This window comes from Berghia stephanieae, chromosome 3 (assembly GCF_034508935.2).
Source record: "Berghia stephanieae isolate SIO BIC M18660-M18661 chromosome 3, UCSD_Bste_1.3, whole genome shotgun sequence".
NCBI classification, from domain to species: domain Eukaryota; kingdom Metazoa; phylum Mollusca; class Gastropoda; order Nudibranchia; family Aeolidiidae; genus Berghia; species Berghia stephanieae.
The window spans coordinates 75,880,147-75,899,756 of record NC_088362.1 but is presented as its reverse complement, the minus strand read 5'-3'; the positions used below and the strand labels follow the sequence as shown (position 1 = coordinate 75,899,756).

General features: G+C 36.4%; 1 protein-coding gene across 2 annotated transcripts in view; it reads left to right on the top strand.

Moving 5' to 3' along the window:
* Positions 1-6,936: 6,936 nt before the first annotated feature.
* Positions 6,937-19,610, top strand: part of LOC144968453 (monocarboxylate transporter 10-like) — a 41,590-nt gene continuing 28,916 nt past the window's right edge. Inside the window, exons 1-3 of one of the 2 annotated variants that reach the window (XM_078906839.1) lie at positions 6,937-7,121; positions 16,043-16,780; positions 17,849-18,468. In XM_078906839.1, the coding sequence (XP_078762965.1) occupies positions 16,492-16,780; positions 17,849-18,468 (909 nt within the window). In that variant the 5' untranslated portion in view covers positions 6,937-7,121; positions 16,043-16,491. Of the gene's footprint in view, positions 7,122-10,061; positions 10,214-16,042; positions 16,781-17,848; positions 18,469-19,610 lie in introns of those variants that run through there. The other variant, XM_078906840.1, reaches the window with a different exon arrangement.

The following is a 19,610-nucleotide window of genomic DNA, read 5'->3' as shown; positions in this document are numbered from 1 at the left end:
ATCCCTCTATATCTGTTTTCCAACTTGCGTTCTGTCTTGGATTGAGATTATTTGGTTTTGTCCTGACCCTGGCTGGAAGGGAAACAGTCAAATGTATAGCATTTTGGGAGATGATATTTTTGTCTTGTATTATTTTTTATTTTACATATATAATTTTGATCTGTAAACATTTGAGTGTCTTCCTCTTAGTGGGGACATGTGCTTGTGTCAGGATGAGACATTTAGGTGATAAACAAAGTACACTGATAGTGTGCTCTTGGAATCTACATCTGTTCCCTTTTTTGAACCAGTTTCCTCTCTTGTCTTACTTTTTCCTCAAGCCCTCTTAATTGTACATCTAGAATGTTTTTACTATCCAATATTCTTCCTTTTTACTGGCGCTGTTTGTGCCTAAATGTGTTGTAGCTGGGTGGGGTTCCTGACCTCCCATAGCGGGCAAGGAGGCACTTACTGTTTCGTCTATCCCCCCATATCTGTTTTCCAAATTGCTTTCTGTCTATGTCTTGGAATGATATGACTCAGTTATGTCCTGGGCAGGGGGGTACACACTGTGTCTTCTATCTCCTTATATCTGTTTTCCAACATGTTTTCTGTCTTTGTCTTGGAATGAGATTACTTGGTTTTGTCCTGACCCTGGCCGGAGTCCTAGCTGGGAGGGAAACAGTCAAATGCATAGTTATTGTTTTGGGAGATGATATTTTTTTCCTTGTAAATCATCTCTCTGTTATGTATTATTATATTTGTTATTTTGAATGTATAATGTAAGCATTTGAGTGTATTCCTCTTTGTTGGATTTTGTACTTGTGTCCGGATGAGACTTATAGGTGATCTCAAACTAAGTACATTGGTGATGCTCTTGGAATCTACACCTGATCCCTATTTGTTCCCAGTTCCCCTATGTCTTACTTTTTCGTGGGTGCTTTTATTGTAATTCTAGAACTTTTTACTATCCCATTTTCTTCTTTTTTACTGGCGCTGATATAACCTTAATGTGTTGCAAGCGCCGTAAAACCCTTAAAAACAAACAACATCCTTCAGTCCTGGCATCCCATGAAATTCAAAGCAAATGTCAAAAATTAAAAAAAAAAAAGAATCAAATAATTTGTCCAAAATTTGCAAAACGTGCAGTTTTTGCGGTTGCTATGCAAATCAGAAAAATTTCCCTAATTTTGCGGCCGCAACTGTGCATAAAACCGCGGGGCCAGAAGTAAGCCATAATTTGTTGTGACGCTTCTGGTGCCATGATTAACTACTGGAATTAATTGAGTGCGGTTAACCATCAGGCTAATATGAGGTAAATTGATATTCTCGACTTCCTTCAATTGTCTCAGGGCAGAAATGCAAAAACCATACCATAAATCAGATAGGTAGAAATTCCCTCAGTCTGAGTGAATATTCTATTGATATATTTTGATAGAACCAAAAGCGTCTGGAATGTTTTAATTTAGTTGTACATAATTTATTTGAGTAGCATGTTCTCTTTATATAGTTCTAATGTCAGTGGTTTAAATTTTTGTTTTTGTTTAGCTATGAGGTTAATAAAAGTGGGTAGGACCAACGTATGTCTAAACTGGCACTGTGCTTTGTATTGACTTATAGGTATTAATTTCTTTTAAAAATCATTGATTACATTTGTGCGGGTATTTAGTTTTAAAAGTTTGAAGGAATGAGAATGACTTAATACTGGTACATGTAGTAGGGAATTCCAACATTGGGGAGCGGCAAATTGAAATGATCGACAACAACCTTAGGCTGCAAAGTGAGTGCATTCATTTTCCTCTCCGGTCCGTCTTCCCCTCCATTTGACTTTTCCTCTCAGTTGGTCTCTTGCTTTTTTAAGTAATTGCAACTTAATAGTTTTTAGTTGCCGAACCGAACAGAAACCGAACATGACTGGGTGGGGTTCCTGACCTTCCATAGTGGATAGGGAGGTACATAGTGTGTCTTCTATCCCCGTATATCTGTTTTCCAACTTGCATTCTGTCTTTGTCTTGGAATGAGATTTCTTGTTTTTGTCCTGTCCCTGGCCGGAGTCCTGGTTGGGAGGGAAACAGTCCAATGCATAGTTATTGTTTTGAGAGATATTTTTTCCCTGTAAATCATCTCTCCGTTATGTACTATTATATTTGTTATTTTGAATTCATCATGTAAGCATCTGAGTGTAATCCTCTTAGTGGGGACCGTGCTTGTGTCCAGATGAGACTTATTGGTGATCTCAAACTAAGTACATTGATGGTATGCTCTTGGAATCTACATCTGATCCCTATTTGTTCCCAGTTCTACTTTGTCTTACTTTCTCTTGGGTGCTTTAAAATTCTAGACCTTTTTACTATCCCATTTTCTTCCTTTTTACCGGCGCTGTTATGACCTTAATGTGTTGCAAGCGCCGTGAAACCCTTAAAAACATAAAAACAAAACAAATCGAACACGAACGTTTTATCTCGGAATTAAAATTTCTTTCAGTTTCTTCCCAACAAAGTGAAACAACATACGGAGTTTCTTTGTTATTATGTTTAGAACACATTTGGATGATCAGTTCTCACTCAATAAATGTTTGGGTTACACGTAGTTTTGTCTGTTGGTATGTTTCGTGTGTTTTTTTGTGAGTAAATTACAGAAATACACATAATATGGTGTCTATGACACACTGGTTGTTCATGAACAGGAGACGGGCATGAACGTACTCAGTCTTCAGACTTACGAAGGACTTTAGGTTTAACTAATTATAATTTGAGATTGTCATCACTGGATCTCAAGGCTCTTGGTGGAGTTTATAGAAGGAACGACATTGACGTCACTCAGTTATTGTTTTAAGCCAGACATTTTTTATGAGTAGTTCTCATTAAATTGTATTAATCAGACTCTTAATGTTTAATGTTACACATAGTTTTGTGTGTTGTTACGTTATATCTGACTGGCGGATGTTGTGAGCTTTTAAAAACTAAACCCATAGAATCAATGCTTTTAAAAGATGGTTAATGTAAAAGGAACAACATTGACGTCACTCAGCTCTTTGTTATTGGTTTTAGCCAGCCATTCTTATGAGTAGTTCTCACTAATCAATTATTATTCTATCAATCAGACAAGGTTACACATAGTTTTGTGTGTTGGTACGTTATATCTGACTGGCGGATGTTGCGAGAATTTTTGACTAAACGCAAAGCATCAATACAGCGGGGACCCAATTGTGCAGATTTATAAACCAAGGTAGCAATTTTATACGTTTTGATTCCACAGTCTGCCAATGAAGCTCTCGAAGGAGGAAAGTTGCTGAGGAAAATTAGATTGTTTTAATCTTAAAACAAGCCTAGCGGCATTGTTCTGTGCAACTTGTCGACTATTTGTTTTCTCTTTTGCAAGATGTTGAAGAATCTAAACATGCTTTTATTTTGTTCGTCAATATCGTGGGTTTCCATCACATGTCGCAAATCCAGAAGATCAGTTTCCCGAGCGTGTACCGTATACAAAGAGATCATTCTCTGTATAAGACTATATCAGCGTTATCTCAAAGTCGGCGTTGGACCATCAAAGGACGTCAGGTCAGGGAGACAGGTCAAATGCAGGTCGCATTATATTGTAATTAAAACAAAACAATCGGAAACACTGCATCAAATTAATTTTGTGAACAGACCGTTTACACCATGTGACTAGCCTAACTTTCTTCACATCTTTTTATATGAGAGAGAGAGAGAGAGAGAGAGAGAGAGAGAGAGAGAGAGAGAGAGAGAGAGAGAGAGAGAGAGAGAGAGAGAGGAGGGGGGGGGGGGGGGGGGGGGGGCGGTGGCGATGACGTAAATTTGAAATAGTTTAAAATGAGATGTGTGTTGTGTTGCTTAAGATGAAGTTCGATAAGTTTTTGTGAGGCGAACTTTGACCATACCAAGCTTTAATAATGCGTTCACGCTGAATCAAGAGGTTGGTTGGTTAACCAAGGTCCTCATCAGTTTTTATTAGTTTTAGACGTCAGGAGAGCCTGTCATGATTGCCAGATTTTTTAAAATGCCAAATTACAGCAGGATTTCGGAGTGTGAATTTACATTAATTCAATCATTAATTTGCGCCACGTACATTGATGATAATGAGAAATAAAATGGGTGCTGTGCGAAGTGCGAACTAGCTGGGTCGTAGGTTCAACTTTACAATATTTCAATTCACTATTTTCTTATAAAATATTAACATACGAATAGGTGTCCTGTTTTTTTTTCTTCTGCCACAACCCAAAGAGTCGATGATAATTAAGATGATGATGATGATGATGATGACGTCGACGACGCCGACGATAGAGTATCGATCACGTAGGGAACGTGAGTTTTCAGCTGTGATTCAGATTGAAAGATTGTATTGTTAATTGTGACCACACATGGTCTTTTACAAAATAAACTAGACAGTTTGTTTCCACTAATAGTTCGACTTGGAAAAAAAAAATGACATACATGTTTGGAAACTAGCTTTCTTTTGGTGTATAATTTATTGAATTTGTATAAACTGTTGAAAAGTCGCATGTATTTTAAACCAGTCATTAAATATCGATTTGGGAAAATCGAGCATAAAATTGAAATGAGCACACGTGATGCACTTCAGTATTTTGTCTCATTGATGACGTCAGCTAATGGACTGTTTCTGCTGGTATTGGTATATTATAATTTAAAATTGTTTTTAGTCTGCCGGACAGTTCATCGGATTATGTACCGCGTTCTTGTTTGCTGTTTTAAAAAAAATTATTATTGTTTTGTTTGTTTGCTTGTTTATTTGTGGGGTTTTTGTTGTTGTTGTTGTTGTTTTTTAAAGCTTTCTTTACATAAAATCTCACACATTATGTTCACCAGGATTCGTGTCAGGTGACACAGCTGGCCACAGGTTCATCACCCATACATTTGGATCGTTTGGGAAAGCAGATTTTTATTCAGCTCTATGTGCTGGGGCGTTATCAAACTGAATTCGAATAAACGGGACGACCATTGGTTCAGGAATATCATTGATGTATAGGAGGTCTGAGTTGAGTCTTTGGTTGATACGTATTAAAACAATTTTTCCACCACCAATAATCACTAACCACACCATTCCATTTTGCCGATTTGTTACTTCAATGATGGTTTCGTCATTGAAACGTTCACTTCGACGTCGATGGCAAGAAATTTGTTGGTCTCTGGAATCAACTTCAAAAAGCAAATTCGTATATAAACAAAATGCTGTATCACATTATGTTCTGGTGTTCACGTGCTCATCTCAGTCGAGCAACTTTATACAAAGGGGTACGCTTTGGTCGAATTACGGATTTGTGACCAAACCACGCGCAATGGTGCGGCAACTCTGCTTCGTAGCAAAGCTCACATGAAATAAATATCTGAGATATTTTTGGTGCCCAGTTACATGCAACTTTGATACCGGCCTATTCGGCGGTCCGCGTCGGCTCCTATTTGTGTAAATTAAAAGCATTAAAGCATGCTGGGTGGGGTTCCTGACCTCCCATAGTGAGCAGGGAGGTAATTGCTGTCTTCTATCCCCCCTTACATCTATTTTCCAAGTTTTCTGTCGTTGTCTTGGAATGACATTATTTAATTTCGTCCTGGCCCTGGCCGGATACCATGGCTGGGAGAGAAACAGTCTAGAGTTTTGGGAGATGATACTTTTTGTCTTGTAAATTATCTCTCTGTTATGCACTGTATTATTTTGGTTTTACATGATTTGTCTACAGTTGAGTGTATTCCTCTTATTAGGGACCTGTGTGCTTGTGTCAGGATGAGACTTAGGTGACCTCAGACTAAATGCAATGATAATGTCCTCTTGGAATTTACTATTTGAACCAATTCCCTTTTGTCTCACCTTTCCTTGGGTGCTTTAATTTTAATTCTAAAAATTTACTATCCCATTTTCTTCCTTTTTACTGGCGCTGACATAACCTAAATGTGTTGCAAGTGCCGTAAAACCATTAAAAACAAACAACCCCCCCCCCCCACCACAAAACAAACAAACAAAACAAAAACAAAACAAAAACAAACAATAAAGGCATGCGATTCATACTTTAATATATATATATATATATATATATATTATATATATATATATATATATATTATATATATATATTGAATTGTGTTTGATACAAATATGGTACGAAAAGTGCTCGACATGCAGTATATATATAAATATATTCATACTACTTTTATATATATATATATATATATATATATATATATATATATATATATATAATATATATATATATATATATACTACGTACCAATATGCGAGATAATAGCAAATACAAGCTGTCTAGTTTCTTTTGTAAATTACTATATATTGCTTGAATATAAATAGCTTACTCTTCTTCAAACTACCTCTAGAAAGCATTATTATATATTGTCTTTATGACATTTTAAACCGATTTGTCGAACTGTTTTACCGGCAAGTAGTCCGTCATAGCAATTAGGCACATGGAACCGGAGTTAACCTTGATTGCTATAGCTTGAAACGGACATTAGCAATTGCTTGCTCCGTTTGGATAGGACGCTAGTATATCGCAAAGTACTTTCCGCAAGACCTAACAGATCAGCTGAGTAGCTGGGTGGACAGGGGTGGATAAAAAGAATCTCAACTTCACAAAGGGTCGATCTTGGTCCCATTGCGTGTGAAACAAGTGCTCTACCAACTGAGCTATCGGCACCCCGTTTTACCAGTAAAAATTAGTAAATCACCGAGGCTTGTACCTATTCACTTCTCCTTCTGCATCTGCCGTATAAAAATATATATTTTTTAAAAGGAGATTTTAAGGTAGTGCCATTATACTGATTCACCAAAGCCTGACACAATACCTAAGAAAACGTTTAATTTTGGCATTTTTTATTTTTCACTAAAATAAAATCCAAGCTGGTAATCACCTGGCCAGCTGATAAAATAGGTCAAAGTTCAACTCGAAACAAGAAAGAACCCAGAGTTACCTACGCTGGCTCGAAAATCTACAAGATGAGGATAATGTTTTGATAAGGACTCGCAGTAGGGTTTTTTATAATATATGGATACAAACACGGCTAACAAGTGAGCACAGACGTTGTTCGTAGAATTAATGATGCATGGGGAGTAAGCATTGAAATGTGACAAATAGATTCTGAATGGAAAAGCAGGTAGGTCAGGTCATACAGTGAATATAGTCAATACTTATAACTTATGTCATAATCTTACCATAGTCATAGACTAACAGTCATCTGTTCAATGAACCGTTATGGTGAGGGCATGGTGAGCTTACTCGGAGATAATTTTCTCAACGTGCATGGTTAGTTTTGGCTTCTCATTTTTCAATTTCGTCAAAATTGTAATTGATTGATCATTGCCATAGAAAGCCCAACAGCTAGACGTCTAATAAAAAAAAGAAAAACCCTCGAAAAGTTGACGAGGCACGAGGGGGGGGGGGGGGGGGGGGGGGGGGGGGGGCTGGCGAATCTCATGTGAAAACTTCCTTCAGACAACAATCAACAAGATATCACGTGACTCACTTAAGTGACTTATGTTTATTTACTGAAATTATATACACACCAAAAGAGGTTAAGAAGATTGGTGTGAATTTTGTCCTGCGTGGTCTGCTGGTTAATGTTTATCCTCCGAATGTTTTTGTTTTTGTAGGCACTACAACATTACCACGATGAAGCAGCAACCTCTATAGATCGTGAACAATCAAATTTAAATGTAACTTTTATTTTTCATGGTTCAGTAATAATATGTTGCGTAAACCCTTTCTGTTAACGCTGATTTACTGTGAATCTTATTTAAGTGTAGGCTATAGGCTTATTTATTTTTTAAAATATCTTATTAGGCGTTAAAACTCTTATTTTATATTATAAAAGTTTATAGTTATGTGGTAAAGTTCTGATTTCGCCTTGTTTTGCATCATTTCTTTCTCATACTGATGTCTAAAAGCAGAACTATGGAGCCAGCATTTCCCAGTTTTCTAATTAAAAATAATTTTTGTTGTTCATTTCTTGTTTCTCTTTATGATAACCGTAATTATATATTTAGCAAGAAAACCACCTCCACCACAATTGAAATGCCATTTTTTTTTAAATCTAGAAAGTTACTCAGGCGTTTGTGGCCAGTGTTCTGTCTTGTAACAGTCAAGTAATTTTGATAGAAGTGACTTATTGGTACTACCGCAAACTCGGGGACCCAAATAATTTTGGGGGTTTGGGAGGGGGGGGGGGGAACTTTAAAAAAAAAAAAGTAAGTACTAGGGGGTTTGGGAGGGGAGAGACTTTAAAAAAAAAAGTTTCCCCCCTCCCAAAACCCCAAAATTATTTGGATCCCTGAGTTTGCGGTAGTACCGACTTATTAGAGGGTGACAATGGGTACAAACAATGGGCGCACCATTGTATTTTACACTATACATGCACTAATTATCTGACCCAGCTCAATTGTGAGTAGCCCCTCAGAACTACAGGCAGCAAGAAAGTTGTAAGGGTGATGATATAAAAGGCATCTGAGAGGCAACCTATACTTACTGAAATATAGAAATGTGTTCCTTACAGCCAACTGAGACTATAAATGAATAATCATGAAGTGTATTGAGACTGACTTATCTGTGGAAAAGTGCTATGTTTATGCACATTTATATAGTTATATCAACTAACATAATTTGACAAAAACCATCTATCACTAGGACACCACTGTTCACTGTTTTCATAAGACAATACTTTATGCACTCTGGCAAGATGTGCTATCTCTGTTCACTTTCCTATTGCTCCCATCAAACACATTATTTGACAATTCCTACACGCATTCTACAGGTAAAACTGTGATTATCATCAAAGAGGACCTGGACCAGGCAACTTTTGTCCTGAAAATCTATCATCAGTTGACTCTTACACAGTTCAAAGGAACACTTGTTTTGTTAGCAAAATGCTTGTCCATGTTAGCATTAGACCAATCTCCATTTTTTAAATGCAATTTGTAAATATAGCGACCGAAGAAAGAATAAAAAACCCAACAGATTATCATACATCTGACATGCAGCTGCCATTACTGGTTGGGCTATATCTTGATTTTAGTCTTATAAAGTTGTGTGAAGATTTTGATCATTTTCCACTTTTTCCTTGAACTTCTTTGCCCCTTTTATTACACGTCAAACATTAAGACCCGCTCTCTTAATCCGAAAAGGTAACAAAATCATTAGCACCATTTCAACTGCCTTTAGCTCAATTTTTTTTTAAAGCCCTGAAAAAATTATAAAACCACCGAAAACTATTTTAAAAACATTTTAAAATTAAAAACAAAACAAAAAACTATTTAAATGGGATGTCCTGCGAAAGATGTGTTTATGACCTCAATAGTGGCTTGTGAAAGTTATTATCAACAAGGAACTTCAAGACTAGGTCAAATAGGTTATGTAGTCGAGACAATAACAGATAATTTATTACAATGAATGATGTTTGGCATTTTGCTGATGTTGATCTGAATCTAATTTGTCAATGAATTTGTAGTCAATCCAATATCCGAGTTAGTGGACGACACCACATTACTTTCAAGGTTAAAAGGCAGACGAGAGAGGATCATACTCTTCATTGATCTATTTGGTTAAGAGAAAAGAGCCTTTTTGGCATTTAGTTGCAATGATGAATCTCATGTTATATATTGTTTGGGTGCATTTGGTTCAGTTAGTACAGTGAAGGATGAGATACAAATATAAAGATTAAGTTTAACTAAGATATTGCAAGTAATTGTTTATGTCTGTTTCGTGCTACTGAAAATGGGTGAGCCTTTACTCTACAGGCTGTATGGCTCTAGAAATGAAAATTTTTACATTCCATCACACTTTATGAATCAGTTTCTATGGTTAAACAGATACTTGTCTGTATCTTACGTAATCATTTATAGATTGAACGGTCAAATTTCAAGAGCAATTGATCTAATATCATAGAATATGATTATGTCATATTCAGACAAATAAGTGCCTTTTAAAGGACTACTTGATACAACAAGAATCAAGATAAGTTATGTTAAGATAAAGTTACAGTTTAACTGTTTTCAAGTGTAGATTAGCCCTTGGTATAAGAGGTGTAGATTGTTATCTGTTTATCGCATCAACCCTTTTTTCATTCCATTGGAAATTTCTGTGTTAATTTGAATCAATTTTCAAAATTGTTTTCATCACTTGTTGTATCCTGAAATAATTTGTAGTTTTATTCACCTACTGATTTCTTAATTTAGTTTTCGTCAGGACAATACGGTAAGAAAATAATGACTTTCTAAACTCATCGAGCTCTCTTGACTAGCAGTGCTTTCAAGTGTTCTTAAATTTGAAATTGTCCACTTGTAGAGAACTTAGGGATAAGGTGACAGGTACTTGCCCCTCTCTGCAAGAGTCTTGCAGTATTCTCAGATTTAAGACTTTTAGACAGTTATGACTCACCGCCTCAAACTAAAAATAAGTCACAAAAAAATGGATGCATACAGTGAATTCGTGGTTGAAATGATTAGAAATATGCAATTTTGGCTTTTGGCAGTTGATGAAAGTAAATTTATTCTCTTCAATAAGATATATAGACTAGACCAAGTCTCATGATTTCAAATATAATTACAATTTTCTCAGCATCTAAGTCACCTTGACATAAAGGTTTGAAACTGTGGATCACAAATGGGGAGTCATCTTAATCTATTGAGATACCAAAATGAGGAAGAAGTGTTTTTAGTGAAGAATAATGATAAAGGCTTGTGATAAGCAGCACTCTATCCAAACTACAATCTAGTCGCCATTTCTTCAAGGTGCCCACCAATAACAATGTTGTCAACTCTTATTTTATACCTGAGATTTTCTAATATTTTAAAGGTCTCTTATAAAGCCAGAGAGAAATATCTAAACAGCAAGTTTCAAAATTCTCTGGTTGCATCCATGGTTCCATCCCTATTTTTTCAGAAGCCTCCAAATTTGCACCGGCTTTTTTTTCCCCCTTCTTCCAAATGATGTTTTCTTTCCCTCCTCTCGATTCTACTGCCAAATCAATCAGTTCTTCTACATCTGCTTCAACTGTTTCTTGGTCTTCCTCAACTATGACTTCGTCAGCTACAAAACCAACAAGGCGTCAATGGGAGCGATCTATATTCATGTTTTCGTCCAACCAAGTCATCAATCACATGATTTGTTGCTGTCCAACGATTGGATGTTTCTTAACAAATGTAAACGCTCTGCTTTGTTTATGCAAGTTGTAAACATACTCATGTGTCAAGCTGAATGAAATGACCAATCGTGATGTTAGACATTTCAAAGCTGTGAACACTTTTCACTAAGTGGGTCACTTTGAGCACACTTCGCATTATGACCAATGACCTCAAGCACATGGAAAGGTAATATAGATAGTTCGAAGATGACGTCACACAGGTCTTTGTTATTGATTTTTGCCATCCGCGTTTATGAGTAATGCTCACTGAACTGTATTAACCTGATTATAAACGTTCATGGGTACACATAGTTTTGTGTGTTGGCCCCTTATACTTCCGGATGGCAATGTTATGAGCTTCTTAGCCAAGCGCATACTATCTATAGATCGCTCCCATTCTGACATTAAAATACATCCCCTCCATCCAACCCTTGGGCTGAGAAGAAGAGGCGACTAACTGAATGTAGTAGTCCTTTCATTTCAATCTCTCCTCAACCCATTAAATCCGCCCCCCCTCCCCCCCCCCCCCCTGTCTCTAGCAGTACTTTCAAGTGTTTTAATATGACAAGACATTGTGAGATTTTAGTTTTTCTTATTTTATCACATTATTATACCCTACTGTCCTCTCTAATAATACACTTAACCTAAGTCTCATATTTTTGTCTATAAATTCAGTATTGAGCATCTAAAACATCTCAACATAATACTGTTTTGAGATGGCGAGTCACATTTATCGCGGTCAATGATATTTATTTTAAAAAACTGCTGACAGGGCCAACTTTTATTTATAATTTTGTATTACTTTTTTTTCTTCAATAGACTAGTGGAAAACTCGCAATATTTACGGGGAAATAGAGGCTATTACGAACAAGCATTTATCAGTTTTAATTATTATACTATTTTGGAAATTAACATCGATGGAGATGAATCTTGTTAGCCGCCAACGATCAAAATCGATCCGGTAATAAAATCTGCAGGTGCGCGTAAATCAATCTGGCAACACGTCTATGCCATTTCATCAAGACCATTAGATGGCCGAGCACTACAGATTTTATAAATAATCGTTTGAGTCCACTGGTGATAAAATTACCCTTAATTCACGAAAGGTTTGCAATTTACTCGTATATCAATCTGTAAAATATAGTTTTATAATTTTTAGATTTGTCAGTAATTCTGTGCCCCTTGGCATGTATTTAACATTGTAGAACACTTGCCCCCAATCCTATTTTTTTTAATTTAAAGAATAGACTAGGTCCAGACAATCTGCTAGCCATCACAAGCTTATCTGCCATAGCCTACATGTTTTAATCAATACCTAAGTCCTGAGACAAATTCAAGTGTTTCATCAACACCCTCTCAAACCTCAGAAATATGGCAAACAGCGGAGCGACATTGTCGACTCTCAATTATAAACGAGACGAAAACATTACTATCAATTGCTAATAACAGCAGCGGCTTCCCTTTCGGATATAGAAGGAGCGATATTGACGTTACTCAACTCTTTGTTATTGTTTTAACCCAGACATTTTTATAAGTAGTTCTAACTAAATTGTAACAATCGGACTATAAACGTTTTGTGTATTGGAACGTTGTATCCGGCTGGTGAATGTTTGAGTAATTTAACGAAGCTCATACCATCAATAGAACGATTGAGGATTACATCACATAGCTTTATTATTGGTTTTAGAGCGCCAGGTGGGTGATTAGTTATCAGTAAAGTTCTTCACACGATACATGTTACAGTACGGCTGCACATACTAGTTTTGTGTGTAGGTAAGATTCATCTGGATACAGAACAAGTGAGTATTTTATCCAAACGCATGTAATCGATATATTATAATAGATCAGATAATTATGACCACGATGCGAGTTCACTGTCTGAAATTTAAAATTACTTTAATTGATTTTGCAAAGAGTGTATTTCAAAAATATTATATATATTTTATAACCGTACCCGCACCTTTCATAATGATGATGATGGTGATGATGATACTACTACTACTATTACTACTACTACTACTACTACTACTACTACTACTACTACTACTACTACTACTACTACTACTACTACTACTAATAATAATAATAATAATAATAATAATAATAATAATAATAATAATGATGATGATGAGGTAGTTAGAAATAGCATAGTTGTTCTTCATGTTATATTATGTCTTTGTTCCAATGATATCGTTAAAGCCATCGATTACCTGTTGAAATGCACAATGTACGTTGTGATTGTCACCGGTAGCGGGGTTTCAATCGATAGCAGCCCCAAGACTAGAACTGTCGTGCTCTGACACCCCCCCCCCCTCCCCAAATAAATAACAATATATATATATATATATATATATATATATATATATATATATATATATATATATATATATATATATATAAATAAAATAAACATTAAAAAAAGAAAACAAAACAAAAACAACCACAACAACAACAACAAAATAACACATTTTACAAATTTTTGGCCGGAAACATCGTCCTTCAAATATCGATCGATTAAAATGACCGTAATCTTGTCAAAACTTCCGTAACACGGGACTTCACTGTGAAGTCCTAGGTTTGGGAGTATTTGACATTTTAATCTATCGGTAGAACGAATTTTCTCACCAAAATTTTAATAATATATGTTGTTTTTTTTTAAAAGGAACGATAGAGAAGGAACGGTGGAAGAGATTGGGGGGGGGGGGGGGGGGGGGGGGGGCTGGAATCATACAACTTATTATTCTTACAGATGGGACGAAGTGATCGATTTGATGAATGTGGTAATGGTTTGGGCTGTTTCATCATCTGTCGTGTGCTTTACCTTCTTTTTCAAGAAGAAAATCATTAAATGTAGATCAAAAGTAGTCATCCATAGTCATGATACCCAAAGAAGTCGGAGTTTATCCCGGTCTCTATGACGTGAAACGGGCATTATATATTTTAGGTAGGATGCTAGCCTATGGCAAAAATACTTTCTGCCATATCTAACAGAACCAGCTACCCAATCACTGCTGGGTGGACAATGGGGGTCAGAAAAATTTGCGTTTGAAGCGAGTGCTCTAACAACTGAGCTATCGGGGCCCTCATTAAATGAAGATGCGTATCCCTAAAATATTCATAGTTTGAAAGGTTGTTCAACTAAAAGTTTTCTGATTCACTTTGGTCCTAGGAGTCGGGTTAAGGGGTTGCGGCATCACAATCGTTAGATCACCCACACGCAGACTAGTCAGACCTGGTCCGAATATATACATTGCGTCGGGGGTATTTCTGATCCCTCTAACCACCTGGGTTGTTGGGTAATTTGGTTCCAAGATGAAAAGTACTTCGGCAAGAAAGAAAAGAAAAAAAACCCACCCCCCTACACCCCCCCCCCCCCCAAAAAAAAACCAAAAAAAAAAAACAAAAAAAAAAACAACAAACAAATAAAAATAAAATAACACATAAACAAAAAACAAAAACAGCAAAATACAAAACAAAACAAACAGTCCTATCCAAAGGGTAGCATGGCATTAATTATGCCATATTTTGCCATTTTTGTGACAGCCAGATTGGCAAGTATTTGAGTTAAACCGCAGACCATCTGTTATATATTTTTTAAAAACACACAAAAAAAAAAAACAACAAAAAACTGGGTTGGGGATCAACTTTGTTCCGAACAGCCAATGTAAATTTGTTTATCATCGAGCACGAGCACATAATTACTGGCAAATCTAAAAATTATAAACTGTTTTTTTACAGATTGGTATACGAGTAAATTGCAAACCTTTTTTTTTAAATTTTTATTTCAAGCTAGTTCTATGATCTGTTTACGCGCATTAATACGAAAGAAATCTGCTAGGTCGTAATACTCCGTCCTTTTTAACGTATGACTTTCATTACGATTAAATTTATTCTACGCAATTCTAGCAGATCGACAACAAAATTGATGACGTAATTTTAAATCTGTCGTAATACTATTGAGTAATAATAATAATCTCATCCGCAACAACAACAACAACAAACAAACAAAAAGGTGACATAGTTTTAAATCTATCTTGATACTATCAAGTAATGATAATCTTTCTAATCTATTCTTTTTAAAAAATATGGTTGGAGATCAATATTGTTCCGTGGAGCCAATGTTAAATTTTGTCACCGAGCACAGCATTACCGGCACAACCGAAAATACACTACAGTAGTTTAATAATTTATAATAGATGACCGCCTGTTCCTACTTGTCTTTATTTATCCGCAAACATTGTGGGGAAAAGTTGTATTTGGCAACAGTGAAAAGTGTCATGTATTGATTTTAATGTCAAAGTCATGTCCACTGGCTTCGTCAGATGGAGGCGCTTTTCGTCTCATTCCATTTATTTTCTTTCTTCATTATTTCTTCTTCTTTTCTTTTTTAAGTGCTAAAAACGAATTATAATTTTTAATTACATTTTAATTCTATTAGATTTTACGAGGGAACTGTTATACATTGTGATCGTTTATTGATGATATGCGTTTTAAGTGAAATATTCACCAGCTAAATCAATCTTACTATCACATTATTCATATTTAAACTCAAACGTTTATAGTTAGATTTATAGAATTTAGGGAGAACTAACCACCCAACTAGTGGCGGTCTCAAAGGACAGATTGACGTCAACTTCATTACTTCTATATCATTATTTCTGTTTTATCATAGTCGCATATTATCAACACATGGCACGTCAATAAAAGAGCAACTAGACTATTATTATATTATTTGCTCCGAAAATAAAATCTGAGCGTCTTCCTTTTTCTCTTTCGTGGAACGGCCACAGACTCATTAACTCTAAATCATGGAGAATTTGATTGTAGATTATTTTCTTATTGCTGCCTTCAGTCTGACGCATGTGTGTCAATCGATTGTGTGTTATCTACTGTCATTGCAGGTCAAGGCAGACCAAGAAATCGGATTAACAACGCCAGCAGACTGGATCAGCGTGAAGACAATAACAAATTTACAAGACAGAATGTGCCGACTTGGGTTTTAACGCTACTCGTTCATTTTCTATTGGTTCAAGTCGTAATTTAACCACAACAATCACACTCATCACCGCCACACAGCGAAAACAATTGCTACAAGAAAAGCCTCTCCAACGATCATGAAGAACACTCTAAGACGGGCATTATTATTATTATAGTTTTTATTATTTTGAAATTGAAATTAATTACATTCTTCAACAAAAGAAAATAAGAGCTGATTTTGGTTTTAGTTTCTAAAGTTAAGGAATCAGTCAATTTATGATACTATTGTTAAAATACTATTTCAGTTTATCTTAAAAATTATTCGCGGACAAATCCTTTAAATTTCTTGAACTCATCCCAAAGAGGTTCCGCCATGAGCGCATCTGTCGACAAGGAGGATTCTAAGAATACTCTCCGTGTTCCTTTACAAGCCAATGGAGGAACGCCCAGAGACAGCGGAAGGGCCCGTGGGGCCATGTCCCAGTTTGACCTCAACACAGGGGCCCCTTTACAGCCGGATGGCGGATGGGGTTGGGTTGTATGCTTCACCTCCATGTGCACCAACGGGACAGTGTTCGGTATTATCAACACATTTGGGATTCTTTACGTGGCCATGAGAGATCACTACGCCAAGGGGGATGACAACATCTCTTTTAAAACAGGTGAGAATTCATTTTTATTGTGCAGTATTGATTTATCTTGCGGTGATAATGTATGTGTGTTTGTATGTGTGTGTGTGTGTGTGTGTCTGTGTGTGTGTGTGTGTGTGTGGTTGTAGAATATGAAGAAGAAGAGGTAGCAATAGTAGTAGTAGTAGTAGTAGTAGTAGTAGTAGTAGTAGTAGTAGTAGTAGTAGTTGTGTAATATTAGTAGTAGTAGTAGTAGTAGTAGTAGTAGTAGTAGTAGTAGTAGTAGCAGTAGTAGTAGTAGTAGTAGCAGTAGTCGTAGTAATAATAGCAGCGGTCGTAGTGACAGCAGTACAGATGGGACGAAGTGATCGATTTGATGAATGTGGTAATGGTTTCATCATCTGTCGTGTGCTTTACCTTCTTTTTCAAGAAGAAAATCATTAAATGGAGATCAAAAGTAGTCATCCATAGTCATGATACCCAAGAAGTCGGAGTTTATCCCGGTCTCTATGACGTGAAACGGGCATTATATATTTTAGGTAGGATGCTAGCCTATGGCAAAAATACTTTCTGCCATATCTAACAGAACCAGATACCCAATCACTGCTGGGTGGACAATGGGGGTCAGAAAAATTTGCGTTTGAAGCGAGTGCAGTAAGAGGAGGAGGCTGTAGGTATGTACTTGTCATCTTTTTCTATTTGTTAAACATCCTCATGCAATGACTCATCATCATCATTATTAACCGCTTTATTAGTTATGTCCATCACCACCATCCCGGTGATATTATTTCGCCGTTTTGTAGACTCACATTCAATCAATCTATTTCCTGAAGAGTAATAATGAAAAGACCCAATCGATATCACCAGAGCCGTTGACGAGGAAGTTTGGCCGCCCCATACCCACCAATCGTATTTCCAACAAATACTGTTTAAAATGTTATCCAATTGTAATCTCCTTTTTTGATTGGCCAAACCCTTTGTCAATCGCTCTGGTGATCGTTAGAAAACAATACCATCCAGTAAAATGCAGCCATCTTCCCGTTCTTTAAAATCAGTTTTTGTCCTCGCCCCTCTCCCTCCTTATTTCTCCCTTAAATCTAGCATGGGTTGGCTCTGTGGCTACTGGTGTCACATTCCTCATGTGTATGATCTCCAGCATCATCAGTGACCAGGTGGGCATCCGAACCACTGGCATGATTGGAGGCGTCTTGGCTTTCATCGGCATGATCTCTTCCGCCTTCGTGGAAGAGCTCATGCTTCTCTATCTCACCTACGGCATCATTCTCGGATTAGGATTTGCATTCGCCTACGCCCCCTCTCTCGTCATCCTCGGACACTACTTCAAGAGACACATGGGTTTAGTCAATGGGTTGGTCACGTTTGGGTCTTCCGTGTTTACGATGGCGCTTGCCCTGGGACTACCCGAGCTGCTGTCGTCTATTGGGCTTCGGTACACACTTATCGTGCTGTCGGGGTTGTGTCTATTGCTTGTGGTCAACGCTTGGACGTGGAAACCGGTATTTTTAAGGGAGAATACTGGCATGTCACAGGCAGCGTTGTCTACCATGTCGATGGAGGTGATACAGACACGGTGTCATGACTGCATGTCTTTTACAAAGAAGTTCTTGAATGTTCGGATTTGGAAAAATAAAGGATACGTCATCTGGGCCCTGGGCAATGGATTCAGTCTATTTGGATATTTTGTACCCTTCGTCCATATCGTGAGTTATTCTATTTCATTTCTTATATTATATTATAGTACTTACAAGCTGAGTCTCGGTCTTAAACCGAATCTTGATCTCGAACCCCTTGGCTGAGAAAATGAAGCGCTACAAATCATATATGATATATAATCATTCCATCACATACGTAGGCGATCAAATCAATCAATTTCCAGAACTTATTTCCAATATTTATACTTTGACTTTAAATACGCCAAAGTGGCAACTCACTTCTCAACTTAATTATTAACTAATATTATAAACTATTATAATTAATTTTTATGCTTCCATCACTACACATAACATATCTAATATATATGGCTTGGCAGTTTATTGTGTCGCTTGCGGCCGCAATAAATCGCAATATATTCACTGATTTGCATTAAGGCTGCAATATCAGCAATTTTTTTTTACAAATTTTTGCAAATGTTCGAGATTTTGCAAAGAAAACAAACCCAAAACAATAATAATAGTTTTTTTAAATTAATTAAAAAATGAAAAAAGACATTTTTTTTCTTTTAATGTGATAGCTCGTGTAGAACTTGAAAGATAGTTAATCAAGAGTAGTTTCTTTTTTACTATCTCATTTTCTTCCTTTTTATTGGCGCTGACATGACCTTACATATTTGTTAAAAGCGCCGTGAAACCCTAAAAAACAAACAAAACAAACAAATAAATACCTTGCTCTTTCATGAATTAGTTATGGGTTTTTAGGAATATTAATCGCACATTTTTGCAAATTTTTTGCAAATTTTGCTGTTTTTAGTTTGCAAAATTTGGAATCATTTTTTGAAAAAAGCGCCATGTCAGATATATCTAGACTCTCAGTGCTTACATTTATTTATTATTATGTTGTTTTTTTTTTTTTTTCAAACTCAACAATCAAGTGCCTAATGGCACTGAATACGAACGGAGGCGCATAGTACTGTGTCTCCGATAGAAATTACAGCACACAATGATCAGCCTGCTAGTAAAGTTGTCGATATCACCACCTTTCTTTTGGTGAGGTGAAAAGGTGCATTACATCAAATGGACCAAATTTATCAAATTATGTTTGGTAGGTATATCTTGATCTCGAAAAACTGTCTTGATAATATAAGAAATATTGTCATGAAATATGGCTATCGCTGGATTCCAAGTTG